Here is a 27,096-nt window from a genome sequence, read left to right on the forward strand (position 1 = left end):
TGCATTCGCTTATAATGCCTATGGGGAGCAACAGCACTGCACAGCACACACGCAGAGACACAACCAGCTGATTTCCTGTGAATGGAGGTGGGAGGAGCAACATGTGACCATGTGATCCAGCCTCATGAGAACAGGTAGAACCTGTGGAACAGGTGTTTAGTCAGTCAGTTCAGACTCCGTTTAGAGTCGAGAGTTCAGAGCAGGAGAGGAAATCTGAAGGCTGAAGGAGGGTGAGTGTTAATCCAACATTTTTATGATTTCACTTCTAAAGTCTCGGAGTCACTTTTCTCCCTGTGAACTGTAGAGGAGCTGAACTGAACAGTTGGATTAGTATGTTATTATAGTGTGTGTGTGTGTGTGTGTGTGTGTGTGTGTGTGTGTGTGTGTGTGCGTGTGCGTGTGTGTTATGACTAACAAACTTGTTTCTCTTGATTCTTGTGTGACACAGTGAGTGTTTCTGTATGACCTTTCACACTGACTTCAGAGCAGAAGATGAGTGTTTGTTTAGAAGAAGAGGAGGACAGAGCAGCATCTCCTGTGTCCAGCTGTCTGTCTCTGAAGAGTGAGCGGTCCAAAGAAGAAGCTGGAAACTTCAGTAATGAACCTGGACCCTCAGACACAAAGTAAGACAACTGACAACATCCCATTTTCAGTCACATCTGACAACACTTACATCAAACATTTCTTGTTGCAGGTAACATGGAGAGAAAACAGAAAGAAAAGTATGTATGTTTGTTCAGGATGAGGGAAACGTCTTATTTCATTTTGATTAACCTCTGATGAAACTTTTTCTGTTGTTTTTCATGTTTATATCAGAGATGCTGATGCCTTCTGCCCCTCTCCTCTCTTCATACACACATTGCTTAAAGGGGACATATTTTAGCTATGCAATCAATTTTCTATCATTCAAATGTGTTTTTGAATCACGTTGGTGAAGTTTATTTCGTTTAAATACTGTATACATATTTTAATTTCATTATTTTTCGGAGCCTCTCCTTCCTCCTGAAACTAACAAGCTGTTTTGCCATTCAAAGGTCAGACCTTAGCTACGATTGGCTGACGGTATTTGGAGTGACTGTGTAGCCCCTCCACCATGTGTGCGATCCCACATGGGGGAGCGGCCGCCGCACTGTCACTCCAAAATGTTAGAAAGCATGGCTGCTCTAGGATCAGTTATTTGGCCTTATATGTACGAATCAGAATCGGACTCTGAGTGGGAGGACCATACACCGGAGCAAGTCCAGCAACCCAGGAGTTCAGGAGGTGTTGGAATGGTGACGGTGAATGATGGTGAATGATGATTGGTCGATTTCAGCAAAAGTAAGGTTCTACGTAGAAACCTGCAGCTGTTCTGAACGGCCAATTTCAGAGGCAACCTTTTTAAAAATGTCATTCTGGAAAAACACAGAATTATGCAGTTTTCACTTTTTCACTGTGAACAATTAACACCCAAAAATGTGAAACCCTTAAAAGATATGGCCCCTTTAAGACACCTCCTTCTGTTTCTCTCTGCTGGTGACAGGAAGAAGTGAGGGGAGATAGTTAACTACTTAATCGATCTCTGATGTGTTTTATGGGCACACATTTAAAAAAGTTTGAAATATGTTAGAATTTACTTGTGCAGCCATAAATACATCAGTGCAGCCGTCTGTGTGGGAAACACTGAGGTGTAACATGAAGGCAAAGTTGGTTGTCTTTAATATATTTTTATTTAGTTGTTATTTTTAAAAGTTTAACTGATAGTATTAAAGGTTAAATGGTTAATTATTAACATTCCTAGTTTATATATTACAGTTTCTACTAAAATATATTCACTAAGGCTGTAAAGATAAAGCATTTTGCTGACAAGCACGAGTCAGAAATGTATGCCTTTATTGATAGGACGGCTGAAGAGAGACAGGACATATTGGGAGAAGAGAGCGGGGGATGACATGCAGCACAGGCCAAGGGTGGGACTTGTTCCTGCAGTTGCTGCGGACTGTAGCCTCTGTATATGGGGCACCTGCTCTACGCACTGAGCTGAACCAGCGACCCATGTGTTGGAAATGTTGCAAAATGCAAACTCAAGAACAAAGTTAAACCAGAACAGTCAAATGCAGAGCGAGTGGCAATAACAACCAAATTATGAAACTGGACGTCTTAAAATGCAGTTTTTATTTCACGTTTGTTGTCATTATTACTATTTTAGCACATCTGCAAGCTGGTTGCTCTCCTATCTGAGCAGGCACACAGAGCTCCTTTTCTAGTTTATTCAGCTTAAATTTGTTCCATTAGTAAAAATCTATTATTTAGTTTAGAAGTTTTAGGGGCTGTTTATCCCCACTCAGTAAAGTAAAAACATACCTGGGATTCTCTATAAGCAGAGCCTCTCTTGTAGAATGAGTGTAAATTAATTTGTAGTGTAATATCAATAATATAAATGTGAAGAACTGCATGAAATAGCATCGCATCATATCACATTGCACCAAATTGAATCGAACTGAATTGTTCTCAATTCGAATCTATCATCCTGTGTCTTAGCTCATGTATCTGGATGAGTATCAGATCATCTTAGTGAGAGATGCACACCCTAACATCCACCCATTAATGTTTGAAGAATCAAATAAGAACCATTATGTCATCTTCCTGTCATCATCTGTGACAGCTGTCAGTCAGCTAGACAAGCTGTGATCGACTCTACACACATTTAAACCGTCTAATTATCGACAGCAGCAGCTGTTTGTGTATTTAGAGCTTCTTTATTATCGTTGTCAGAGAAGGATTCATGTGATATAATGTTGATCATGTTGTTGTTTGCAGAGTTCAGTCTAACAGACAGGGAGCAGAGTCTCCTGGACCCAGCTGTCTGTCTATGAAGAGTGACCAGTCCAAAGGTCCTCTTCTATTGTTCAGAAATGAACCTGGAGCCTCAGACGCAGAGTAAGAGAACATGTCTCTGTTTTTATGTCACAATTTCAACTAAAATGTTTTCACCAATTAACACTTTGTGAGTCAGACGAATAGAAATCATTCATGTCATGTTCCTCTTAGGGCATTTTCACATTAGGTACGATTGCTTTGTAACGTACCCGAGTATGGTTGCCCTCCCTCTCCTCTCCCCCGCCGGTCAGCTTTCACGTTAATAATTTAAATCCATACCGGAGTACACTTGTGGTAGGACTCCGAAGCAGAAGGTGGCGCTAATGCACCTCAAAAACAAGGAGAAGAATGATCAACTATATAACATTGTTTATGTTGGCGTTCCTGTGTTGAAAAGCGTGTGAATCGCATGATCCCAAGCCCACACAATGGAGCCGACATTTGCACTATGCCGACTATTATTCATGTTTTGGAGAAAATCTCAAGAACGACCCTCTCACCTACATTCTTACAGGCCATGCAGTTCAGAGGATGAGATCGGTGGTGCTGCGCTCATACATGGATTTCGGAGGAGACATTATAAAAAGCAGTCCACTTCTGTGGTTTGGTACAGCAGCTTTAACACCTGATGTGCCGTACCCGAGTACACGTGAACCGTACTCGAGACCACCTTGGACCTGGCCACGGATCAATGAACTGTGCCTGAGTACGGTACACAGTGTTCACATTAATCAAACAAACTGGACTTTGGGGTCACGTGTACTCTGATCCGGGCCCGGGTCCCGAATGTGAAAGCCCCCTTAGTATCTGTGACAGCTGTCGGTCACCTAGAAAAGCTGTGATCATATGTAAGAGGACTAATACTAACTTTTAACCCTCCTCATGAACGACAGCAGCAGTAGGTTGTGTATTTAATTGCATCAGAGAATTGATCAAGGATTCATGTGATATGAATAAAAATTGAATCTAATCATCAACCAGTTTTACGTTCTAGTTAACGTCCTTTCTATCAGTAGTGAGTTTATCGCCTACAGCAGAAGACTGTCAGCACGGCCATGTTTCTGTTTTCTCTTTCGTTAGAGAGATATCTGATACCGTGTGCCCCGTGCGCAGGAACATGGAACTTAAACAGTTGAGAAAAAGACACTGCAGAAGGAAAGGGCTGTTTGACGCATGGTGAAGCAAACATAATAAATAAAGTGCTTACTCCGACCAGCTTCTTCAAACAGAGGACATGCTGACCACCATCTTCTGTAGGTTATACACCGACTCCTGTTGAATACCTCATGCAACCCTAACTTTAAAAGTCCAAGGTGTCCATTTTAGTGGACTACTTCAGTTTTTATTATTGTTAATCTTTTATTTTTAAGGTTCTAGAGAAGCTCAGAGCTGAACAAACCTTTCTGATGCGAGGCCAAACGTCTTCAAGAACTTCAAACGTGTTTCCGTGGGATTTTCCTTAAATCACATTTTTTTCACGACCACATTGATTTATTGACTTGTCTGGTATGTTTGGTAAAATGAGGATATTGAGACATTCCTGACAGGGACCACATCGAGTTCAGGTGCTGGTTGTGTCAAACTGCAGGGCTGCTTTTATGCCACAGTCCTTACCTGGACAGCAGAGAGTGACAGGAAACATAAAGGGAATGATAACAAAGGAAACTATCTTAACTTGAACCTGTGACATCACTGTAACATGCTATGTGTCTGTGACTGCTGGTATACAACAATATCATTTAACATGTTTTTAACACTTCTAACCTCAGTTCAAAACCCAACCAAGCCAATCTAAGCTGCCCAAAGTGAGTGTGAAACAGTACATGACATGATCAGCTCTCTTTGATTGAAGGCTTTCACTGTAAAGCAGCTGCAGGTGGTGTGAAGTTTGTAGTGACGAGAAACTACAGGCAGATCATTAAACGTTTCATAAGACAGACAGGAAAATCAGTGAATTAGACATGTGACAACACTTGAATTGTTATCTGTGTCCAAATCTTCATTTTCCAATGAGTCAACAAATGAGTTTAGTGATAAAGACATGTGTTCACAGAGGGAGGAAGAGGAGTCATGTTTCTGTGGAAGAGCAGCCGCCCTGCTGTGCTGTGTGTCAGGACATCCTGAAGAATCCAGACTCCATCAGCTGTGGACACTGGTTCTGCAGGCAGTGCATCACCTCATACTGGGACCAGTCTGGTTCACCAGTAGACTCCTCCTGTCCCCAGTGTGGAAAAAGATCCAGAACTTCTGGACCTGGACTTCAGTCAGCCTTTCAGACAAGCGCTATACAAAGTAAGACTGTAAGACTGCACACCTGTGTGCTCATGTTAACAACATTTTTTATGAAAATCATTACACTCAGAGTCCAGGTGAAATTGAACTCCATGTTTTTCTGCTCCAGCAGATATCTGCTGTGTATCATCCGTCCTGTGTTCTCCTTTCAGAGAACATCTGAACCCAAAGAGATAACTTAATATTTAATATGTTTCGGTTACATGAAATCTCCCACTGTCTTTGTATTATTCAATCAGAATGATTTCTGTTCTCTATTTGCAAAGAAGGACACAGAGAATTTTGAACTCTGCATGAAGCAGTTCTGTTTCTGTTCTATCAGAGGAGGACAGCAGACACAACAAGGGCCACAGACTTCAAACAACAGCCCTCATTAGCTAAATTCTAATGTTTCCTTCTTCACTACCTTACAAACACAGCTGTTGTCCTGCTTGACCAAAAAGTGACCAACAAATCATGAACAGTTAACAGTCTCCAGTAGAAAGCTAATGAGCTCATCAATCTTAGCACATTAAACAGCTGAAAAACTTTCCCTCTAATAATAATTTTGATTAAATAATTTGAGGCTTAGTCTGCTGCCTCTGCTGTCACCCAAACACGTAACAATCAAACACAGGTCTCTGAGCTCTCTCTGAGCTTGGTGTCTCAGGATCTGCCCTCCTCTGGTTCATGTCCTACCCCTCAGGGAGATCTTTTAGAGTATCTTGGAAAGGAGAAGTGTCCAAACCCCACAGCCTATCCACAGGGGTGCCTCAGGGGTCAGTGCTCGGTCTCCTTCTTTTTTCAATATGTACCACTTCACTTGGTGCAATCATTCGCTCCCATGGTTTCTCATACCATTGCTATGCAGACGATACCCAGCTCTTCCTGTCATTCCCAACAGAAGAGAACAACCTTCAGCTCAACCATTCCAAGACTGAGCTCTTTGTCAACCCAGCCAGTCCCTCTATGCAACCACAGACCAATATCCAGCTTGGACAAAGTGAACTCAAAGTCTGCCTAGAACCTGGGAACCACAATCGAAAACCAGCTAACCTTTAAGGTTCATGTGGCCTTGATTGCTCGGCCATGTCAGTTTGCCCTGTACAACATCAGGAAGATCAGACCCTACCAATCAGAGCATACAACACAATTGCTGGTACAAACTTTCGTAATGTCCCATATTGATTACTGCAACTCGCTACTGGCAAGCCTTCCTGCATGCACATTTAAACCTCTGCAGATGATCCATCTCTGCACATATCCCTCCAGTGGTTCCAAGCTGCCGCTCGCATCAAATTCAAACCCTTTTGCTTGTTTACAAAACAGCAGCAAAAACGACTCCTGTCTATCTGAACGCCCCGATCCAGGTCTACACTCCGTCCCGCCCACTACGCTCTGCTAATGAAAGGCGCCTGGCACTCCCATCACAACAGGGGTGCTGGAGCCTATCCCAGCTGTCATTAGGCGAAGGGCGGGGTACACCCTGGACTGGTCGCCAATCAATCACAGGGCTGACACATAGAGACAGACAACCTTTCGCACTCACACCCACACCTATTGACAATTTAGAGTCACCAATTAACCTTACGAGCATGTCTTTGGACTGTGGGAGGAAGCCGAAGCTCTGCACAGAAAGGCCCGCCTAGCCCAAACCAGGGTTTGAACCAGCTGTGAGGCAACAGCGCTAACCACTGTACCACCGTGCAGCCCTGAAAATGTTTTTCATACTTTATTTATTTTTATATCCATTGTTTTTTTTAATAATAATAAAATGATCACTAGATTGTGAAATCGTCTTTGCTTTGTCTCACACTTCTCTATTTTTAGCGGGAGGTGGTCTGCAGGAGGTTTTAAAAGAACACAAGATGAGCCTGAGGAGGAGATGTGAATGTGTGACTGAAGGAACTGATGAAGCAGGAAGTGGAACCCTCCTCAACAGGATCTACACTGAGCTCTATGTCACAGAGGGACAGGGTGAAAAGGGGAATACCCAACATGAGGTGAGGCAGCTTGAGACTGCCTCCAAGATGGAGACCCTCCATGACACTCCAATAAAGTGCCATGACATCTTTAAAGCCTTTCCTGTCCAAGAGAAACACATCAGAGTTGTTCTGACAAACGGCGTCGCTGGCGTCGGAAAAAGCTTCTCAGTGCAGAAGTTCACTCTGGACTGGGCAGAGGGCTCGAAAAACCAAGATATCAGTCTGGTGATTCTACTGTCATTCAGGGAGCTGAACATGATCAACAGTGAGCAGTACAGTCTTCTCAAGCTGCTCCATTTTTTCCATCCATCATTACAGAAGCTCACAGCAGAGACGCTCGCTGTCTGTAAACTGTTGTTCATCTTTGACGGCCTGGATGAAAGCAGACTTTCTTTAGATTTCCACAACTATCAGATTGTGTCTGACGTCTCACAGAAGTCATCAGTAAATATCCTGTTGACAAACCTCATCAAGGGGAATCTTCTTCCCTCAGCTCTCATCTGGATAACTTCCCGACCTGCAGCAGCCAATCAGATCCCTCCTTCATGTGTGGACAGGGTAACAGAAGTACGAGGCTTCACTGACGCCCAGAAGGAGGAGTACTTCAGGAGGAGATTCAGGGATGAAGAGCTGTCCAGCAGAATCATCTCACACATGAAGACATCCAGGAGCCTCCACATCATGTGTCTAATCCCAGTCTTCTGCTGTATCACTGCCACAGTTCTGGAGCACATGTTGACCACAGGCCAGAGAGGAGAGCTGCCCAAGACCCTGACTGACATGTACTCACACTTCCTGCTGGTTCAGACAAAGAAGAAGAAGCAGAAGTATGTTGAGGGACAAGAGATAAGTAAACAGGAGCTGACAGAGGCTGACAGGGAACTTCTCCTGAAGCTGGGGAGGCTGGCGTTTGAACATCTGGAGAAAGGAAACATCATGTTCTACCAAGAAGACCTGGAGCAGTGTGGTCTGAATGTCACAGAGGCCTCGGTGTACTCAGGAGTTTGTACAGAGATCTTCAAAAGAGAGTGTGTGATATTCCAGAAAACAGTCTACTGCTTTGTTCATCTGAGCGTTCAAGAGTTTCTGGCTGCAGTCTACATGTTCTACTGTTACACCAACAGCAACACAGAGGTACTGGAGGCCTTCCTACAAGACAATAAACTCAGGGATTCAAACACAGAGTCTGTTTTCAGGAAGATTTCTAAGCTTTTTCACAACCCTGATAGCCGTGACCGATCCCTGGATGTTTTTCTGAAGATGGCCATGGAGAAATCCCTTAAAAGTAAGAATGGCCACCTGGACCTGTTTGTTCGCTTCCTTCACGGAATATCTCTGCAGTCCAACCAAAGACTCTTAGGAGGTCTGCTGGGTCGGACAAACAGCAGCCCAGATATCACCCAGAGAGTCATCAATCACTTGAAAGAGATGAACAGTTATAATATCTCTCCCGACAGAAGCATCAACATTTTCCACTGTATGATGGAGATGAACGACCAATCAGTTTATCAGGAGATCCAAGAGTTCCTGAAGTCAGAGAACAGATCAGAGAAAAAACTATCTGTGATCCACTGCTCCGCTCTGGCCTACATGCTGCAGATGTCAGAGGAGGTTCTGGATAAGTTGGACCTGCAGAAGTACAACACAACATATGAGGGACGACGCAGACTGATTCCAGCTGTGAGGAACTGCAGGAAGGCTGTGTAAGTCCACATGTGATGAGAATTATAAATCAATGTCATGATGTAGTTAAAGTCAAAGAATAATAATAGTATAAAACTCTTCTCAGAATAGTGTTCTTTTTATGAATTTAAAAATAGGCCAGCTGTATGTTTTCACAGATGTTTTTTAGCTGTGTTTTATGAGTTCAAAAAAAATGATGTATTTTATTTCAGTTGGCGTTTTTTTAGCTGTCAGGTAGATACACTCAGGAGGAGGGAACTCACAAAGAATGGACTGGGATGGCTGAGTTGGCCGGGATAGTGTTAAGCCCTGAAAATGGAGATATCAATACAGATGCTCAGATAGGATGCCTCCTCTTTGGCACTTTCATTGAGAATGTGGCATCATCGCCAAGAGCTCCCTCCCTCAGATATAACTCATCAATCACAAGCATCCTCTCTCAACAGAGTCAACAGGTAGATCACAGACAATAGTCTAGCAAGAAGCAATTTTAACCTGCTGTTAACCAATTTTAAAATGTCTTTTAAAGAATTATGTTTTTAAATCCGAAACCTTATAGACATATCTGTAACCCGTTTATACTGAAATTATTATTTTTTTAATGTCACTATTACAATTTTATTGCCTATGAATTTATTAATTAATGATCAGATATCAAATAAGATCAGTGCATCCCAAAAGGACCATGAATTGTGCATCATTTGCCACTGCTATCTTACCTGTATCAAGGAAAAATTAGGATATTTGGCTAATAACACACCCATAATGCTTTGCAGCTGAGTGTAATCAGCTCTTGTTTTGCGTCTGATTGTGGAGAGGGGCGGTCAGCACCTTCACTATCTGTGAGAGCTGCACTCTTATGCCGACAGTTTAATTCTATCCATATATATGATGAGCTGGGGAGCAGCTCTTTTTCTAATAGATCATTAGGTCATGGGGACAAAACAGTTCCTGAATCTGTCTGTGGAGCAGGACTGGGACAGCAGTCTGCCGCTGAACACATTCCTCTGCCTTGGGAATGTGCTGTGCAGAGGCTGGTGGGCGTTGTCCAGGATGGCTAACGGTTTATCCAGGTTCCTTCTCCCTGCCACGGTCACCAGGTAATCCAGCTCTGTGCACAAAGAGCCAGCCCTCCTCACTAGTCTGTCCAGCCACACAGCATCCCTCGTCTTGCTGCTTCCTCCCCAACACACCACAGCACAGAAGAGAACACTGGCCACCACAGACTGGTAAAACATAAGCAGCAGTTTCTTGCAGATGTTGAAGGAACCCAGCCTTCTCAGAAAGTACAGACGGCTCTGCCCTTTCTTCTGAGGAGTGTCCATGTTAGCTGTCCAGTCCAGCCTGTCTTCCAGCTGCAGCCCCAGATACTTGTAGGTCCTGACCACCTCCACGTTGACCTCCTCGATTGACACTAGTTGTATGTGTGGCCTGTTCCTTCGGAAGTCCACCACCATCTCCTTGGTTTTAGAGGTGTTTAGCTGCAGATGATTCGAGTTGGACCCCCTCACGAAGTCCTCCAACAGTCCCCCTCCTATATTTCTGGATGTGGCATAGCTCAGAGTTGTGCTGGAAGTCAGAGGTGGAGAGAGTGAACAAAACAGGGGAAAGTACCGTCCCCTGTGGTTCTCCAGTGCTGCTGACCACAGTGTCATATGTGCAGCCTTTCAGCCTGACGTACTGTGGTCTCTCTGTAAAATAATCCGTAATCCATTTCACCAGAAGTGAGTCAACCCTCATCTCTGTCAAGACGGATTATAACCTATCTTACATTGTGAAGCCCAAACTCAACAGATGTGAATACAGTTTCACCGTCTGTAACACAGCTTCCTTCTTGCAGCGAGGTAGCAAGAGCTGCTCGTCCAGATAAAAAACAACTGTATCCTTTACCTGGAAAAAGAAATATCCTGATCCTGACAGCACCAGAGAGATCACGTTTCTCAACAGTAACTCTTCAATGAGTTTTTAAAATGTTTTTTCTCATCCAGAGACAGACATCTGCAAGATTGAAGTAAATTATTCAAAGATTAAAAGACTGCAGGTATGAGAATGTGTGATGAGAGTTATAGTTACATGTCAAACACTGAGAAGGGTAAGATTAGCAAATGTAAGTCACAGCAGGATATGTTTAATGTTTAATCATCAAGTGCAAGATGTAAATATAATGTGTCCTCTTTCATAATTAATACTATTGTCATATATGTGTCACAAACAGAGTTTCTAACTGTGGACTCTCAGAGACTCACTGTGAAGTGGTGGCCTCAGCTCTGAAGTCCAACCCCTCCCATCTGAGAGAGCTGGATCTGAGTCTCAACGACCTGCAGAATTCAGGAGTGAAGCTGCTGTCTGCTGGTCTGGAGAGTCCAAACTGCAGACTGGAGACTCTGAGGTCAGTTTACTGACTGTTGCTTAAATATCTATAAACAATATACTATACTGACTGTATGTATTATTTTCATTCTGTCATTATGATGTTTCACATTTTGGTTCATACATTTTCATTATTCGCCTGTATTCAAATCTGAGGAAATTTCACATTTTATAGGACGTGTCTGTTGTTCCGAATGGCTGAACAGTAGGTACAGTTACAAAAAGGATAGGTATTAAATATCTGACAGGCTAGTTTTCTGCTTACACAGACTCAACGTTGTGGTCCATCAGTCAGTAGAGATGTCAGTACTGATATGACTGGAACAGAGTCAACACACACAGCTACAGTGGTGTGGTTAGCATTAAACAAGAGCTAAGGGTAATAAACAGCAGTCTTAACGCATGACAATATCACGCCAAAGCAGATTCAAGGTCTGCTTGTTCAGTTTAGAAAATAATGTGAATAAAAAAGTTCCTCACAGGAGCTTTCAGTGTGTTAGTCTAAGCACGAGCGGGAAGTATGAAAGCATTAATAAATCAAGTTCTTAATTGTTGGCACTCACAGTCTATGATCACATCACTGTGTACACAATCACACATTGGTGCATAAGGCTCATTGTCATTAAAAGTTACATAATTTATTCATTATTCAGATTGAAGTGCTGCAGGTTGTCAGAGATCAGCTGTGCTTCTCTGGCCTCAGCTCTGAAGTCCAACCTCTCCCATCTAAGAGAGCTGGACCTGAGTGACAATGACCTGCAGGATTCAGGAGTGAAGCTGCTGTCTGATTTTCTGCAGGGTCCAAACTGCAGACTGGAGAATCTGAGGTCAGTTCAAATGTGAACCTTATTAATGATATATAATTTACACCTAAGTTGTACATTTCCTGTTGTTCATATTTTCATTTTTATGCCTCCGCGCCGGCGTGAGCCGTGGCCAGAGGTATTATGTTTGCGGGTTGTCTGTTCGACCCATTCTTGTGAACACGATATCTCAGAAACACCTGGAGGGAATTTCTTCAAACTTTGCAAAACTTTTCACTTGGAGTCAATGATGAACTGATGAGATTTTGGTGGTCAAAGGTCAAGGTCACTGTGACAACAAATAACACGTTTTTGATATAAGAATTCATACGCTTATTACTGTATGACAAATGACAAAATAGGATAAGATGATAAAGCGATGACAAACCCAAAAAGGTCAACTTCACTGTTACAACATAATGTTCTGCATAAACACTTTTCTGGCCATTATTCAACGCCATGACTCAGGAACAGAAGGGGACATTGTGACCATATTTCACATTTGGTCAGATACTGAATTGGTGACCTAATCTTTGGTGCCCACCTTGAAACTGAGGTGATTGTATTCTTCTGTGCTGCCAGATTGAATATGTGTGGGAAGCATCCACGTTTCGGCAAGAAATATATTTAATACTTTTTATTAAATTCCTTCAAAGTCTTCATTGTATGAGTCTGGACAGACATGGATGTAAACTGCAACTTGACTGGTTGGCGGAGGCATACAACCATGAGGCAGTAATTCGAGTTTGTACTAAATTAGTTCAAAATAGTTCTGTTTCTAAAGCAGACTGAAGAAAATATCTACTATTAGTTAATGAAGCAGTTTGTAATTTTTAGTCACATCTGTGTACCCTAAATACCTCTGAACTAATATTTGTGTTAAACTGACCCAGTTTACTACACATGAACAAAATTACAGTTTATTATACTACTCAAGACGTCATAAAGTGATTCACATTAAAACTGAAAGATCATAAGGCTGCTTCCGTGTTGATGGCAGATTTGGCCTCTTTTATTTCTTTTGTGTGCTTATATGTTTTTTTTTTTTGTTACTTTGTGGTATTAAATCATGAACTGGTCTGATTTATGACTTCAGACTCAAAAGTCATTCCTGAATTTTTGGACGTGTCACAATTCTACTCTGGCACTGTAAGATAAAATTAAATGTAACCATCCTTGACATTGAAGATATTTACATCATGATCCTACTACCTTAGGTTATCACTCCCATGCACCCACGCCTCTGTAAAGATATGGCAGCCACAGATAGTTATTACTAAAACTTTCGCTTTCTTCTCATCCTGTTCCTTGTTTTTGACTTTGCTCAAATTTGTTGGCTTCCATTGAACTTTAAACACTAATTTAAAAGGCCTCCATGTTTGTTTTAGTACCACAGCAAGCTGCAAGTGAAGTCTGTGATTCTTGTTTACTGCATGTGGTCAGTTCAACACCTGTTACCTGCAGTAACAAGCAGTGAGGTCAGCAACAGGGTAGGCATTGGGTTGTGACAGCTAGATTTTGTTATGAAGACCACATTAAAACTAATGTAACATTTTTAAGACTTAAGTTACTGATCTTAGAAGGCACCGTTTCGAATCTAGGTACTACTACTGCATTGCATCTCTCCTTGTAAACACATCAGTTACACCATAGTTTAACTCTTCCTCACAGCCTGCAGTGTACTTTGGTTTTCAGCGTGATCTGTTTGATGATGACTTTTCATCAGCCAAAGCTGTGGACAGGTTGTTTAGATCACAGTAGCCAGCTCTCGACCTCACAGTGTGGAGCTTTGAAAACACTGACAGGAAGAGCAGTGCAGTTACTGACTGCTAGCATAGCCACTTAGCATAGCAACACGTTTTCTCTGCTACCAGTCTAGGTGAAAACAAATGTAACTTCTTCATTCGATTTGACAGTCAGTTGTTGACTACATACAGACATTTATACAACACTGAGGGTACTTTGAAATGTACGGTACTGAATCATAAAAAATGTTAGACTTTATGAAGTTCAGGACCTTTGCCTGAGTACATTTTCTCTAACTGGGCCTCTTTGAATTTTAATTGAATACCCCTGATCTAATCTATTAATGTTATACACAAAACACAGAGATCAGATGAATGTCGAGTAATAACACAAATACCGGTTTATTTAATGAAATACTATGAGGTTTAAAATCTTGTGTGATTTAGAACATAAACTGACTGCACGTCACTGGTTACCTGACATTAGCCACTTTTATAGATAGACAGATAAACAAATGAATTGGATCCGAGCAATTAATTCAAATAAAGCATAAAGGCTTAAAGTGTAAAAAAAAAAAAAACTGAGACAGAGCAACAAACACAAATGCATTGAGGTAAAAACATAAATCAAATTGAACAAAGTCAAGTCATAACACATTGGTCCTTAGAGGCCTTTAAATGTATCCAAAATGTCCAAAGATCTCAAGTTCAATGTGAGAGAACTCCAAAGTTTAGGAGCTACAGTCTACATTTGTCTTAAGTGGGGAACAAGCAACAAACCCTGACCAGAGGACCTCAGATTCCTAAAGATATTTTATGGATCATTTGCTCTCTAATGGAAGCACGTTCCTGACCATGAATCTGAACTGAATATGATGGAAGCCCAAGCCAAGGCATCAAGATTGTTGTTACATGAGACCTTGTTGAGCGCTTGCTCAGAAGCTTGGCATGGAGATGTCTTGTTTAGATACGTAAAAAGGGAAACAAGTCAGAATGAAATACGTCCAATCATCTGTAATGCATTGATCACTGTGGGCCTAAATTCAGCAAGGCTTCTCTGCTCGTAGAAACAGGAGCAAACCAAAACTTTCACTTGTTGTTCACCACTCAAAGCCTGACCCATAGAAATGTATGAAATGAATGTATAATTACTTCAGTTAGCTGCACAACAAAGGCAGGAGATGCATAATTCATTATTATCCACCCAGGAGGTAGAAAGTAGAACGCAAACACAGTTTGACTCAGGACAGGACCTTAGGGAACACCACAAAGAAAAACATTTAGTTTATTAGACATAACAATAAATTGATGAAAAATCAGTCATCTTCATCATCCTGCTGTTACCATTTGTGAGACTCTGTTAAAAATGTTCTGCTCAACTGAGACCGATGTACGCTTCTTAGCAACCACTTCTGCATCTATTCTTTATTCAGACTGAGTTACTGCAGTTTGTCAGAGATGAGCTGTGCTTCTCTGGCCTCAGCTCAGAAGTCCAACCCCTCCCACCTGAGAGAGCTGGACCTGAGCTACAACAAGCTGCAGGATTCAGGAGTGAAGCTGTTGTCTGATGGTCTGGAGATTACAAACTGCATACTGGAGACTCTGAGGTCAGTTTTCTGTCTAACTAACCATTGAACCTAATTTAACCCGATTGGTTCCAAAATTTCTTACAACATCTATTCTTTATTCAGACTGAGTTACTGCAGTTTGTCAGAGATTAGCTGTGCTTCTCTGGCCTCAGCTCTGATGTCCAACCCCTCCCATCTGAGAGTGCTGGAGCTGAGCTACAACAAGCTGCAGGATTCAGGAGTGAAGCTGCTGTCTGCTAGTATGGAGAGTCCAAACTGCAGACTGAAGACTCTGAGGTCAGACACCTTTGTTCTTTTACTTTTGTGTCAAGATTTGTGTGATGTGCAAGCTGTGGTGACACTAAACTGCAGACTTAAGGCTGAAATTATATACTGGCTTTCTTGATGCTAAAGTCTATTTTCTTCTTCTGTGGTTTCATCTATCGACTGTGGCAGAACAATGTTTAGATACAGATTCAAACCTTTATTTAGGTCCCTCAGGACCATGATCACATGGTATGGAGCAAAAACAGAACATACCATTGTTAACAACATCACAACAACATGTCTGTATTACATATATTTCTTGAACTCTTTATTTTCATCTTCAATATTAATGGTTTTATTTAATATATGATGGTAAATAAATGCATATAAATAATACATAAATAGTCTCTAATTCAAATCTGACACAATAACAAATGTTATTTCTCTTTTTATATTTTACACTTCTAAACCCTTCTTTTGGTGGGTTCAGGAGTTTGGAGTTCACACTCTTTAAACTTTTACAACCTACACCTTCATCTCTGGACATATTGTTAACAACTGAATTATTTTAATAGGAACATTGTCTTCTTACATTACATTTTCTTCATTTAGATTGAGTGATTGCAGTTTGTCAGAGATGAGCTGTGCTTCTCTGGCCTCAGCTCTGAAGTCCAACCCCTCCCATCTGAGAGAGCTGGACCTGAGCTACAACGATCTGCAGGATTCAGGAGTGAAGCTGCTGTCTGCTAGTCTGGAGAGTTCAAACTGGAGACTGGAGACTCTGACGTCAGTATACCATGTCATTAACCATTAAAATTGATAATAATAAAATAATATAAATAATAATTATCCTTAACTCACTTTACTAAATGGAGCTTGTTGTTACAAAAGACATAAGTTTGTCATAGTGACAAGCTCTTATTAATATTGATCTTGACATTTAGAATTTGATAACATTAGTTGAGATTGTAGATGGAATTTTATCTAAAAAATATATTCTTTATTCAGATTGAGGAGCTGCAGTTTGTCAGAGATGAGCTGTGCTTCTCTGGCCTCAGCTCTGAAGTCCAACCCCTCCCATCTGAGAGAGCTGGACCTGAGAGACAACGACCTGCAGGATTCAGGAGTAAAGCTGCTGTCTGATCTTATAGAAAGTCCAAACTGCAGACTGGAGACTCTGAGGTCAGTGAAGGATTTAACACAGTTCATGTTGTTTTAGCAGTGTTGAATACAGGGAATTAGTTAGTATTATACCGGGATGTCCCCACAGTTTCACCATCCACTGTATGAGCACCAAAACCAACCAGTAAGAGTTGCTAGTGTAGATATCAGGATGAGAACAAATTGTACGCAAGTACTTCTGCTCATGATCAAAGTATCACCTCTGGAATCGAGCCTTGGGTTTGTGCATTACCACAGCCCAGGGGAGAGCCTAGCTAAGCCCAGCAAATCAGTCATATTAATTTTGGATACAGTTTCCTCTTATTTTCCATCTTACATTTCTTTTTCCTCACTGCATTCTGTAATTCTTCAAAAGAACATGAAGTGCAACCTGCCTTTGTGAGAAAACAACGAGGGAAAGAAACAATTTATAGTAAATTATAATTTCTCATCAATCTAGCGCTTTTCTCAAAGCTGCTTTTACACTACATGTGACATTCACACACACATTCACGCACTGATGGCAGAGGCTGCTACCAAAAGTGCCCAACTGTCAATCAGTTAACGCATTCATACCCATTGGCTATGCCACCAGGAGCAATAGGGGGTTCAGTGTCTTGCCCAAGGACATTTCGACATGTAGACTGAGGGAGATGGAGATCGAACCTCTGACCTTCCAATTAAAAGACGACCGACTCTACCACTGGGCCACAGCCTCCCCCACAGAAAATGAAAGTCAGCAGTTACTTCTAGTCTTTGTAGTGAAGATGTGATCTGTTGCAAAGCATGTGATCAGTTGGTTTGTGTAAGGACTTTAAAGTTGGCTGTCTTAAAGAACAGACAATTTCAAATTGGATCCATAACTTTGGGTTTGTGTTCAACCGAACAGAATTGATAGAGACGTGATCACAGCTGACAAACACAAAGCATGTGAGTATTGAAACAATGTCCATCATTCATCAAGCTACTTTACACAGATATCTGATTTTATATAAGCAGGTGCTCCAACTTTTTTTTTTCCATACCTTTTTTGTCACTTCTTCTCAGGTAACCTGTCCTTTCTGCTCATTTTCCAGGTTCAAGAAGGGAAACTCTTTAGAGGACGGTCCCAGCAGAGGACAAGGTCTCTGCACAGGACAGGGCCTCTGCAGAGGAGACGCTGTTATCAGTCAGGGCACAGTTACTGACCCCACCAGCGGGAGAGCTAGACCGCTAGCTCTGCTATTAGTCAAAATGACACTAATGGAATCAGAGGGGGGGTTTACAACCCTCTCCCACACTGGTTTCAGCATTCCACAGAGACAGGATGTACATTTTGGGACACACTCCAATGAACTGAGTTGATTGTGGCTTTATTTTATATATTTGCATGTAGAATGATATGTGTATGATTATTATCCAAATGCTTCATCAAAGGACTGTGACACAGCAAGAGAGAACTTGCACCCCAAACTGAAAAGACACACAGGAGTGTATGAAGGTCTCTGCTCATTCTGTATATCATAACCCAGCGATGTTTGGAGTCGACACACAGCTGAGAGTCCAGAGGTATTGAATATGGGGGGGTTATGTAGATGAGATTAACTACCTTAACTTTAGGAAGAAATAGGTTATTTGATAAGAACGTTTGGGACAAAGGAGTGGTCAACTTTGCGCCAACACCCCAAGATCGGGCTCTTACTCTCTTCCCCTTTTCCACTCTTTTACGCTTCACGTTCCATCATCCTCTTCGACCCGGCAGCTGACGAGCGCCACACCCTGCCTCCGGACTTTCCTTTCTTTTTTAAGTTTTGGCCCCTAGAGAAGGCCCAGAGCCTGTGTGCACCTTGCCGCGCTGAAGACCCCACAAGTGGTGCCCCGATAACTACCTACAATACGCGGGCGGCTGTGGCCCAGTGGTAGAGTCGGTCGTCCTTCAATCGGAAGGTCGGAGGTTCGATCCCCAGCTCCGTCAGGCTACATGTCAAAGTGTCCTTGGGCAAGACACTGAACCCCAAATTGCTCCCGGTGGCATAGCCAACAGGTATGAATGTGATATCTGATTGACAGTTGGGCACTTTACATAGCAGCCTCTGCCATCAGTGTGTGAATGGGTGAATGTGATATGTAGTGTAAAAGCAGCTTTGAGTGGTCACAAAGACTAGAAAAGCGATATATAAGTACAGTCCATATACCATTTACAATAGGTTAAATCTTTTGATTAAATCTCAACTTTAATTTCCAATAGTCAAAATAGAGTGCAGGCATTCTACGACTAATTAATTATTAAATAATGAATCGATCAATTTACGCTACACTCTGTACCAGCTGGTTGTTTCACACTTCTACATTACTTGTTCCAATCTTACAGATTTTTTGTGGCTCACGCCTGTGTTTTTAAAAAGCGGACTCCAACTCTTAAAGGGGTTTCCTCAAGTCTAGAAAGAAGAGCTCACACTGTGACCGAACAAACCCAGGACTGCATTGCACTCAGCATCATCTCGCACATACATGCACGACTGTACAGCTCTTCACACCTGTTGTACATATTTTGTATTATATTGTCTTTTATACTTTTAGTCTTTATTCTTATCTCATTCTATTAGAGTTCCCTGGCAGTAAGAGTATAACTGTTTATGAGCTTTTCACTTTATCATTCTACTTCTGTGTTCATTGTTTCTGCACCAAAACACATTCCTTGTATGTGTGAACCTACTTGGCAATAAAGGTGACTGATGTTGAGCAGCTGTTTTTCAATGAGACATGATATGAAACACCAGGACAACTTCTGTGAGAAAGACAAAACGTGTATCAAAATTGTGTCCAAAGATGTTTTAACAGCATGGAACAGACAGAACCTGACCGGTTATTATCTTAAAGTTCTGAATACATGTGAAAGAGTCAACTTACAAGTTATTGATCCTTGTCTTAAAACAAGTCTTTTACTGGGTTCATCCAAACCAGTTTGGTATGTAATATGTTCTCCTACCATAAGGAGTTGTTACAACCCCGTCTAGGGGGTGGGGGTGCAACATATAGGCAACAGGAGACAACGTGTAACTGCAAACAATGAGCAGTTTATTTGCAATAACAAATAATCTTATGTACAACAAATCTTATGTACAATGTACACAAGACAAAATAAATCAATGAACGAAGCTCAGGCTTCAGGGTGAATCCAGGCCAAAGTAATAAACAAAACGAAGCTACCGAAAACCCAGAGAAAAACTAACTAATGCCAAGGGAGAAAAAAACAAATAAAAGACATGAACTGAACCTGTCTCCCTAACTTGGTAAAACATGAGAAAAGTTGTTAACAAAAATGGCGATTCACCCCTACTGCTTCAAAAGGAAGTAAGTAACAAAAACTCGGCTCAAAGCTAGCACGAAAACTAATTCCAAACGTATTCAAGTCCAATTCAATACAGTTCAAAACATCAGTCAAAAAGAGCAATTCTACAGCAAAAGACAAGGAGGAGGAGCGGAGCCCTGCAGCATCAGTCCCCTATTCTCAACTCGATGACCCGGAAGCTAAATAGAAGAAACCACAAATCCGCTTCGACGAGGATGATCAGCCAATCACGCATAGCGATGATGACACCTGCTGAACAACCAATCAAGCTCTGCAAACAGAAGATATACGAGGGAGGGAGAGCTCTCACTCACCTCCCAAGATTAATCAAACAGAACATACACAAATGCACAATATATACATATATTCATGTAAATACGGCTCAGGCCATAACAGGAGTAGACAGTGAAAAATGAAAGAAAAAGGATTATTAGGTGTCCTTTTTATTGTTGGTTCAGGTTCAGTGACAGAATGAATGAGGGGTGTGTGAAAGGCACTGAAGGAGACGATTTCAAGTGTTTTATAGCTTTTATTTCATAACAAATGAGTGGACCGTTGGAAGGATGATTAAATCAGCCCAGCTGGGCCACAACTAACCAGGGAGATCACTGAAATGTCAATGTCATAGTTCTCAGACCATACTGCACACTGACCTCATAAACACACATCCATCACACGTACAGTCTTTACACACATGGTCCTCATAAACACACAGTCCTCATGCATAACTTTAAGACACAGTCTTTACAAACAACGTCCTCATAAACACAAGGTCCTCATAAACATATGGTCCTAATAAACACATGGTCCTCATAAACACACAGTCCTCATGCATAACTTGAAGACACAGTCTTTACAAACAACGTCCTCATAAACACACGGTCCTCATAAACACATTCTTCTCATACATACAGTCTTCACAAATACTGTCCTAATAAACCATAAACACACGGACAGATGGTAAAAGCAATAGAATAAATAAAATAAAATAAAACAAGAATAAACACTAAAATAGTTGATTCATTGTTTTAAAAAAAATCAAAAACAATAAAACAATAAATAAAAACACACCATAAAACAATAAAACAAGAGCAGAGTCTCATGCAGGGTTGAAAGCCAAGGAGTAAAAAAGGGTTTTAAGACGAGTTTTAAAAATGGACAGTGAGGAGGCTTGTCTGATGTGCAACGGTAAACATACAGTCTTTACAAACACTGTCCTCATAAACACATGGTCCTTATAAACACATTCTTCTCATACATACAGTCTTCACAAATACTGTCCTAATAAACCTACAGTCCTCATAACACATGGTCCTTATACATATAGTCTTTACACACACTGTCCTCATAAACACACAGTCCTCATAAACACACTGTCCTCATAACATATGGTCCTCATAAACATGTGGTCCTAATAAACACACGGTCCTCATAAACATATGGTCCTCATAAACTTATGGTCCTCATAAACACACAGTCCTCATAAACAAATGGTCCTTACACATATAGTCTTTACACACACACTATCCACATAAACATACAGTCTTTACAAACACTGTCCTCATAAATACACGGTCCTTATAAACACATCCTTCTCATACATAAAGTCTTCACAAATACTGTCCTCATAAACACACTGTCCTCATAACACATGGTCCTCATAAACACACAGTGCTCATACATACAGTCTTCTCAAACACTATCCTCATAAACACATGGTCCTCATACATAGAGTCTTTTCACACACACTGTCCACATAAACATACAGTCTTTACCAACACTGTCCTCATAAACACACAGTCCTCATACATAAAGTCTTTACACAAACACTGTCCACATAAACATACAGTCTTTACAAACATGGTCCTCATAAACACACGGTCCTCATACATACAGTCTTTACAAACACTGTCCTCATAAACACACAGTCCTCATAAACACACGGTCCTCATAAACACACAGTCCTCATAAACACACTGTCCTCATAACACACAGTCCTCATAAACACACTGTCCTCATAACACACGGTCCTCGTAAATACACGGTCCTCATACATACAGTCTTTACAAACACTGTCCTCATAAACACACTGTCCTCATAAACACACTGTCCTCATAGCACATGGTCCTCATAAACACACAGTCCTCATAAACACACTGTCCTCATAACACATGGTCCTCATAAACACACAGTCTTCATAAACACACTGCTATTGTAAACACACTGTGTGTATCTGTGTGTAATAGATCATTATCGTCCTTCCAGTTTACGACAGATATGTTCTAACATTAAACAATTATAAAGAAATAAGCAAGGATAAATTATATATCGCATTTTGCACATTAAGATAAAACCGACTGAAGTAATACAGACCATAGTGTTACGTTTTATTTCCTTGTTGTAAAATAAAAGACAGTGAGTATAAAGCTGTATATTAAGACCTTTATAATCCAACTGATAAGGTTTTATACGGTCTATTAATATTTGACTGCAGATATTCAAGGTGGTTTGTTCCAAAGTTCAGAGCTGCTCTGTGATCACATTTCCTTAACGAAGACTTCAGTTTGAAGATGAGCAGAGAGAGTCGGGGCTGTATGTGAATCTACAGACCTTTGGAAACCTCCTGCTGTCAGTTACATGTTTGTTCTTTCTCTGGTTGTTTTCCTGGTTGAAGCTGCTTTTTATTTTCACCTTCACTCATGGGCTTCATGCAGATTATTTTCACCATCAGAAGGTAACGTAGCCAACAGTTTTCATTATGTTTGTGTGAGCGGCTGTTAAACTGATGTAAGAACAGCAGAGATGGTGCATTGTGTTACCTTGTGTGCCGAATTGTTGAAACAAAACACCATAGTAAACAAGCAAATCTTATTTTAAATTAAGTTACAATTTGGTTTGTTGGATAGGCAATCAATCAATCAATCAATCAATCAATCAATCAAATTTTATTTGTATAGCGCCAAATCATAACCAATAATGATAATCATAAGTTATCTCGAGACACTTTACAAAAAGAGCAGCTCTAGACCGACTCTTTGTTGTGTTATTTAAAGAGAGGCCGAACATGAATCACCATGAGTAGCACTTAGCAATATTCGGCACATTGGCAGAAAAACTTCCTTTAACAGGCAGAAACCTTGAGAAGAACCAGACTCATGTTGAACAGCCATCTGCCTCGACTGGATGGGCCGAAAAATGGATAGAAGGAGATGCAGGATAGAGACAGGCAGAGAGAGAAACAGCAACATATGTTCTTGTTACAACAACAACATATGTCCTTGTTACATCAACAAAAACAGGTAATACATACTTAAAGTTACAATGCCAATAATAGTGGTAGACTAGGGTGAAAATTAGCAAAAAATAAATTAGCGCGAGAAGCAGAGTAATGATAAAGGCTGCAGTAATCGTAATTGTTGAAGTCGACAGGTCTACTATTAGCATTAGCAGCAACAATAATGATACTATGGGGAAGACTGATGTTAGTAGTTGTTGCAGTCGAGCAGGTCCACAGCAGCAGATGGTCTGTAGCAACGATCCCCAGGAACCTACAAGAGAAGGGAGCACAAGAACTCCCGGAAAGATATATGGTTAGTAATGTTAATGGGACCAGAAGATACAGAGTTAATGAGCTGCATTAATATGACAGAGAGAGAGAGGGAGAGTGGGAGAGAGACACAGAGAGAGGGAGAGAGACAGAGAGAGGGAGAGAGAGAGAGAGAGGGAGAGAGACAGAGGGGGGGGGGGCAGAAAGAGAGAGAGAGAGGGAGGGAGAGAGACAGAGAAACACACACACACACACACACAGAGACAGAGAGGGAGAGAGACAGAAACACACACAGAGACAGAGAGAGAGAGAGAGAGAGGAGCTTGGTGTGTCAGATCCCCCGGCAGTCTAAACCTATAGCAGCTTAACTATGGCCTGAGCCTGAGCCAGCCCTAACTATAAGCATTATCAAAGAGGAAAGTTTTACGTCTACTCTTAAGTCTGCCTCCCGGACCTTGACTGGTAGATTGTTTCAGAGGAGGGGGGCCTGGTAATTGAAGGCTCTACCTCCAACACTACCCTTAGAGACTTTAGGTACCACAAGCAGGCCTGCATCCTGGGAGCGCAATGTTCTAGAGGGGTAATGTGGCACTATGAGCTCTTTAAGATATGATGGTGCCTGACCATTAAGAGCTTTGTAAGTAAGAAGAAGGATTTTAAATTATATTCTAGATTTTACAGGAAGCCAGTGCAGAGAGGCTCATACAGGAGAGATGTGATCTCTCTTCCTAGTTCTTGTCAGCACACGTGCTGCAGCATTGTGTATCAGCTGAAGAGCTTTTAGTGACTTATTAGGGCAGCCTGATAGTAACGAGTTACAATAATCCAACCTGGAAGTAACGAATGCATGGACTAGTTTTTCTGCATCGTTTTGAGACAAGATGTGTCTGATTTTTGCTATGTTGCGAAGATGAAAGAAGGCTGTCCTTGATATTTGTTTTATGTGGGAGATGAAGGACATATCCTGATCAAATAGAACTCCCAGATTCCTAACAGTAGTGCTGGATGCCAGGCTGATGCCATCTAGGGCAGCTATATCATTAGAGAAAGAATCTCTAAGGTGTTTTGGGCCGAGCACAATAACTTCAGTTTTGTCTGAATTAAGTAGCAGAAAGTTTCTAGTCATCCAGATCATCCAGATGTCCTTAAGGCATGCTTCTAGTTTAGATAGCTGATTGGTTTCATCTGGCTTCATTGATAAGTATAATTGAGTATCATCTGCGTAACAACGAAAATGAAGTGTTTCCTCATGATATTACCCAGAGGAAGCATATATAAGGTAAAAAGAATCGGTCCGAGCACAGAACCTTGTGGTACTCCATGACTAACTTTGGTGTGCATAGAGGACACATCATGAACATTAATAAACTGAGATCGATCTGATAGATAAGATTTAAACCAACTTAATGCAGATCCTGTAATGCCAATTAAATGTTCTAATCTCTGTAACAGGATGTGATGGTCTATCGTGTCGAAAGCGGCACTAACATCTAACAGGACGAGTACAGAGAGAAGTCCTCTGTCTGAAGCAGTAAGTAGATCATTTGAAGCCATTCCTGTATTTCTTAAGACTATTTTGCCAGAGTAAACAAGACTCTTCTGTTTTGGTTGATCGCCACATTCTTTCAAATTTACGCGACATTTGCTTCAAGACAATTAAGTTTTCGGTTTCAAGGCCATAAGCTAATCACTTGGAGTGACCAGAAAAATATAAACACCTGTATGATGTAATGCAACACAGTGCTGCAAGAAATGTTGACCTTTAAGTTGCTTGGATCTAAGACTAATTCTGTGCTTGATTTTAAGCCTTCACTTTAAGCTTGTCTAGTTTTGTCTAATGTTTTTTTGACATTAAATTACACACAGGATTATTGTTTTTTATTTTACTCAGCGTATTTTGTTTGGTCACAGCATAAGATACGAAAGCTTTGGTCTGGACTTTCAGACTTTACTTGGAAAGTGTAGTTTGTTTGGACAGGTGAGAACACGCATTTGAACTCTGGTCTGCTAGAAAAGACAGGACTTGGTCCGTTTCCAAACAAACCACAGTCAGGTTCGATTCTGGTGAGAACATATACAGACTTAAAGTAGGACCAAATATAAGAAGCAAAGCAAAACACTGGATTGTGGGTTATTAACGGGTGCTGACACTTGCAGAGACAGACACGCAGGCAGGTAACAAGGGCACAAATGAGGGGGAGCGAAGAGGAAATAGAAATATGGGCTGACCAAACAATTTCATTTAATGCTTGTGGGAACGCACACGAATACGGAGGTATTCAAACTGTAAAGTGAAAAACTAAAGGAGAGTGGAACTGATTGATCTTTGGAACATTGCTGTTAAAAGTAAAAAAAAAAAAAAACGACAACAAAACATTAGAGTTGGTGATCATGTTAGTGTAGTTAAGGAGTGTGTTCTCACTCTTTGTTTACTTCAGGAAGTTTTCCCATGTGGAAATTCTGAGCAATCAGGCAATCAGAGAACAGTTTCCTTGCGTATCAAAACTTTTGTTCTGCTAGTAAAAGCTGTCGTGTGAACACAAACCAGACCTTTGTCAAAAAGCAACATTGTAAGATTTTGGTCTTTGATTCAGATCAAACAACTTAGTGATAAAGGTTTACAGTGCAATATAATTTAATACATCTTAATGAAAAGATAAAAATATGCATGTTAGTTCTGTTAAAAGGTGACCATTCAAAGAAAATGGTTGTATTATTTGAAGTCCATTTTTCGAACATTTAAGTTTTATAAAGTAAAATTCTGCTTGAGTTACATTAGCAACACTAACTAGCTAGCAATTAATCAATGTTGATTATTTTATCAATCTTCCCTCACAACACTGACTGTGCTTTTTGATAAGTAACTTGACTATATTGACAGATTTTATAATAATTAACTGAAGATTTTTAAAACGTTTTTATTTTTTTATGAAACTTTTTGTTGTTGTCAGGAATTGTTTGGGATTGTGTACAAAGAAGTTGTATTGTTTAGGATTTTTTTTTTTTACTATGTCAAAGGCCATTCCATTCAGGTCCTTTGAGACTGACGCACATTTTATCAACCAGTTTGATTAAGAGAGACCTTAACTGTCCACTGTACTGCAAAAAGAGTTTGAACCTGTTCACAGGTTGTGGTTACTGATTAACAGGTCATAAAAGTCATAAAATATTTTCCAGTAAGAATTCTCTCAGTTCTGTGTGTGTTGTGTTGAAGGCCAAAGCAGCAGCTCAGACCAGACTCTGCTAGACCTGTACTTGGACCTGCACCTGGACCTGAATGTGGACCCAGCTGTGTGTCCTTCAAGAGTGACCAGTCTATGGGTGGACGTATTTATTTCAAACATGGCCAGCAGTCTGAGGATCAAAAGTAATCATTTATCTCACAGTTTGTTGTTATCAGTATTTAAACTTTAATAATTTTCAGCAGGTCTCCATATTTATGGTGTGTAAATGAACAAACACAGCTACTACTGAGAATCAAAGTTGACTTCAAATGACATTTTTAT

At 40.9% G+C, this 27,096-nt stretch overlaps 1 protein-coding gene across 2 annotated transcripts in view; it reads left to right on the forward strand.

Moving 5' to 3' along the window:
• The first annotated feature begins 182 nt into the window (after nt 1-182).
• LOC138604892 (NLR family CARD domain-containing protein 3-like) overlaps nt 183-27,096 on the forward strand; it is a 32,981-nt gene continuing 6,067 nt past the window's right edge. Inside the window, exons 1-13 of one of the 2 annotated variants that reach the window (XM_069676927.1) lie at nt 183-230; nt 449-623; nt 2,800-2,919; nt 4,913-5,151; nt 6,961-8,818; nt 11,014-11,187; nt 11,822-11,995; nt 15,150-15,323; nt 15,408-15,581; nt 16,164-16,337; nt 16,560-16,733; nt 17,602-17,642; nt 17,789-19,427. In XM_069676927.1, the coding sequence (XP_069533028.1) occupies nt 493-623; nt 2,800-2,919; nt 4,913-5,151; nt 6,961-8,818; nt 11,014-11,187; nt 11,822-11,995; nt 15,150-15,323; nt 15,408-15,581; nt 16,164-16,337; nt 16,560-16,733; nt 17,602-17,642; nt 17,789-17,811 (3,456 nt within the window). In that variant the 5' untranslated portion in view covers nt 183-230; nt 449-492 and the 3' untranslated portion in view covers nt 17,812-19,427. Of the gene's footprint in view, nt 231-448; nt 624-2,799; nt 2,920-4,912; nt 5,152-6,960; nt 8,819-11,013; nt 11,188-11,821; nt 11,996-15,149; nt 15,324-15,407; nt 15,582-16,163; nt 16,338-16,559; nt 16,734-17,601; nt 17,643-17,788; nt 19,428-27,096 lie in introns of those variants that run through there. The other variant, XM_069676928.1, reaches the window with a different exon arrangement.

The sequence above is a fragment of the Semicossyphus pulcher genome, unplaced genomic scaffold (assembly GCF_022749685.1).
Source record: "Semicossyphus pulcher isolate SPU_LCO1_2020_fin unplaced genomic scaffold, fSemPul1.0.p SCAF_27, whole genome shotgun sequence".
Classification (NCBI taxonomy): Eukaryota; Metazoa; Chordata; class Actinopteri; order Labriformes; family Labridae; genus Semicossyphus; species Semicossyphus pulcher.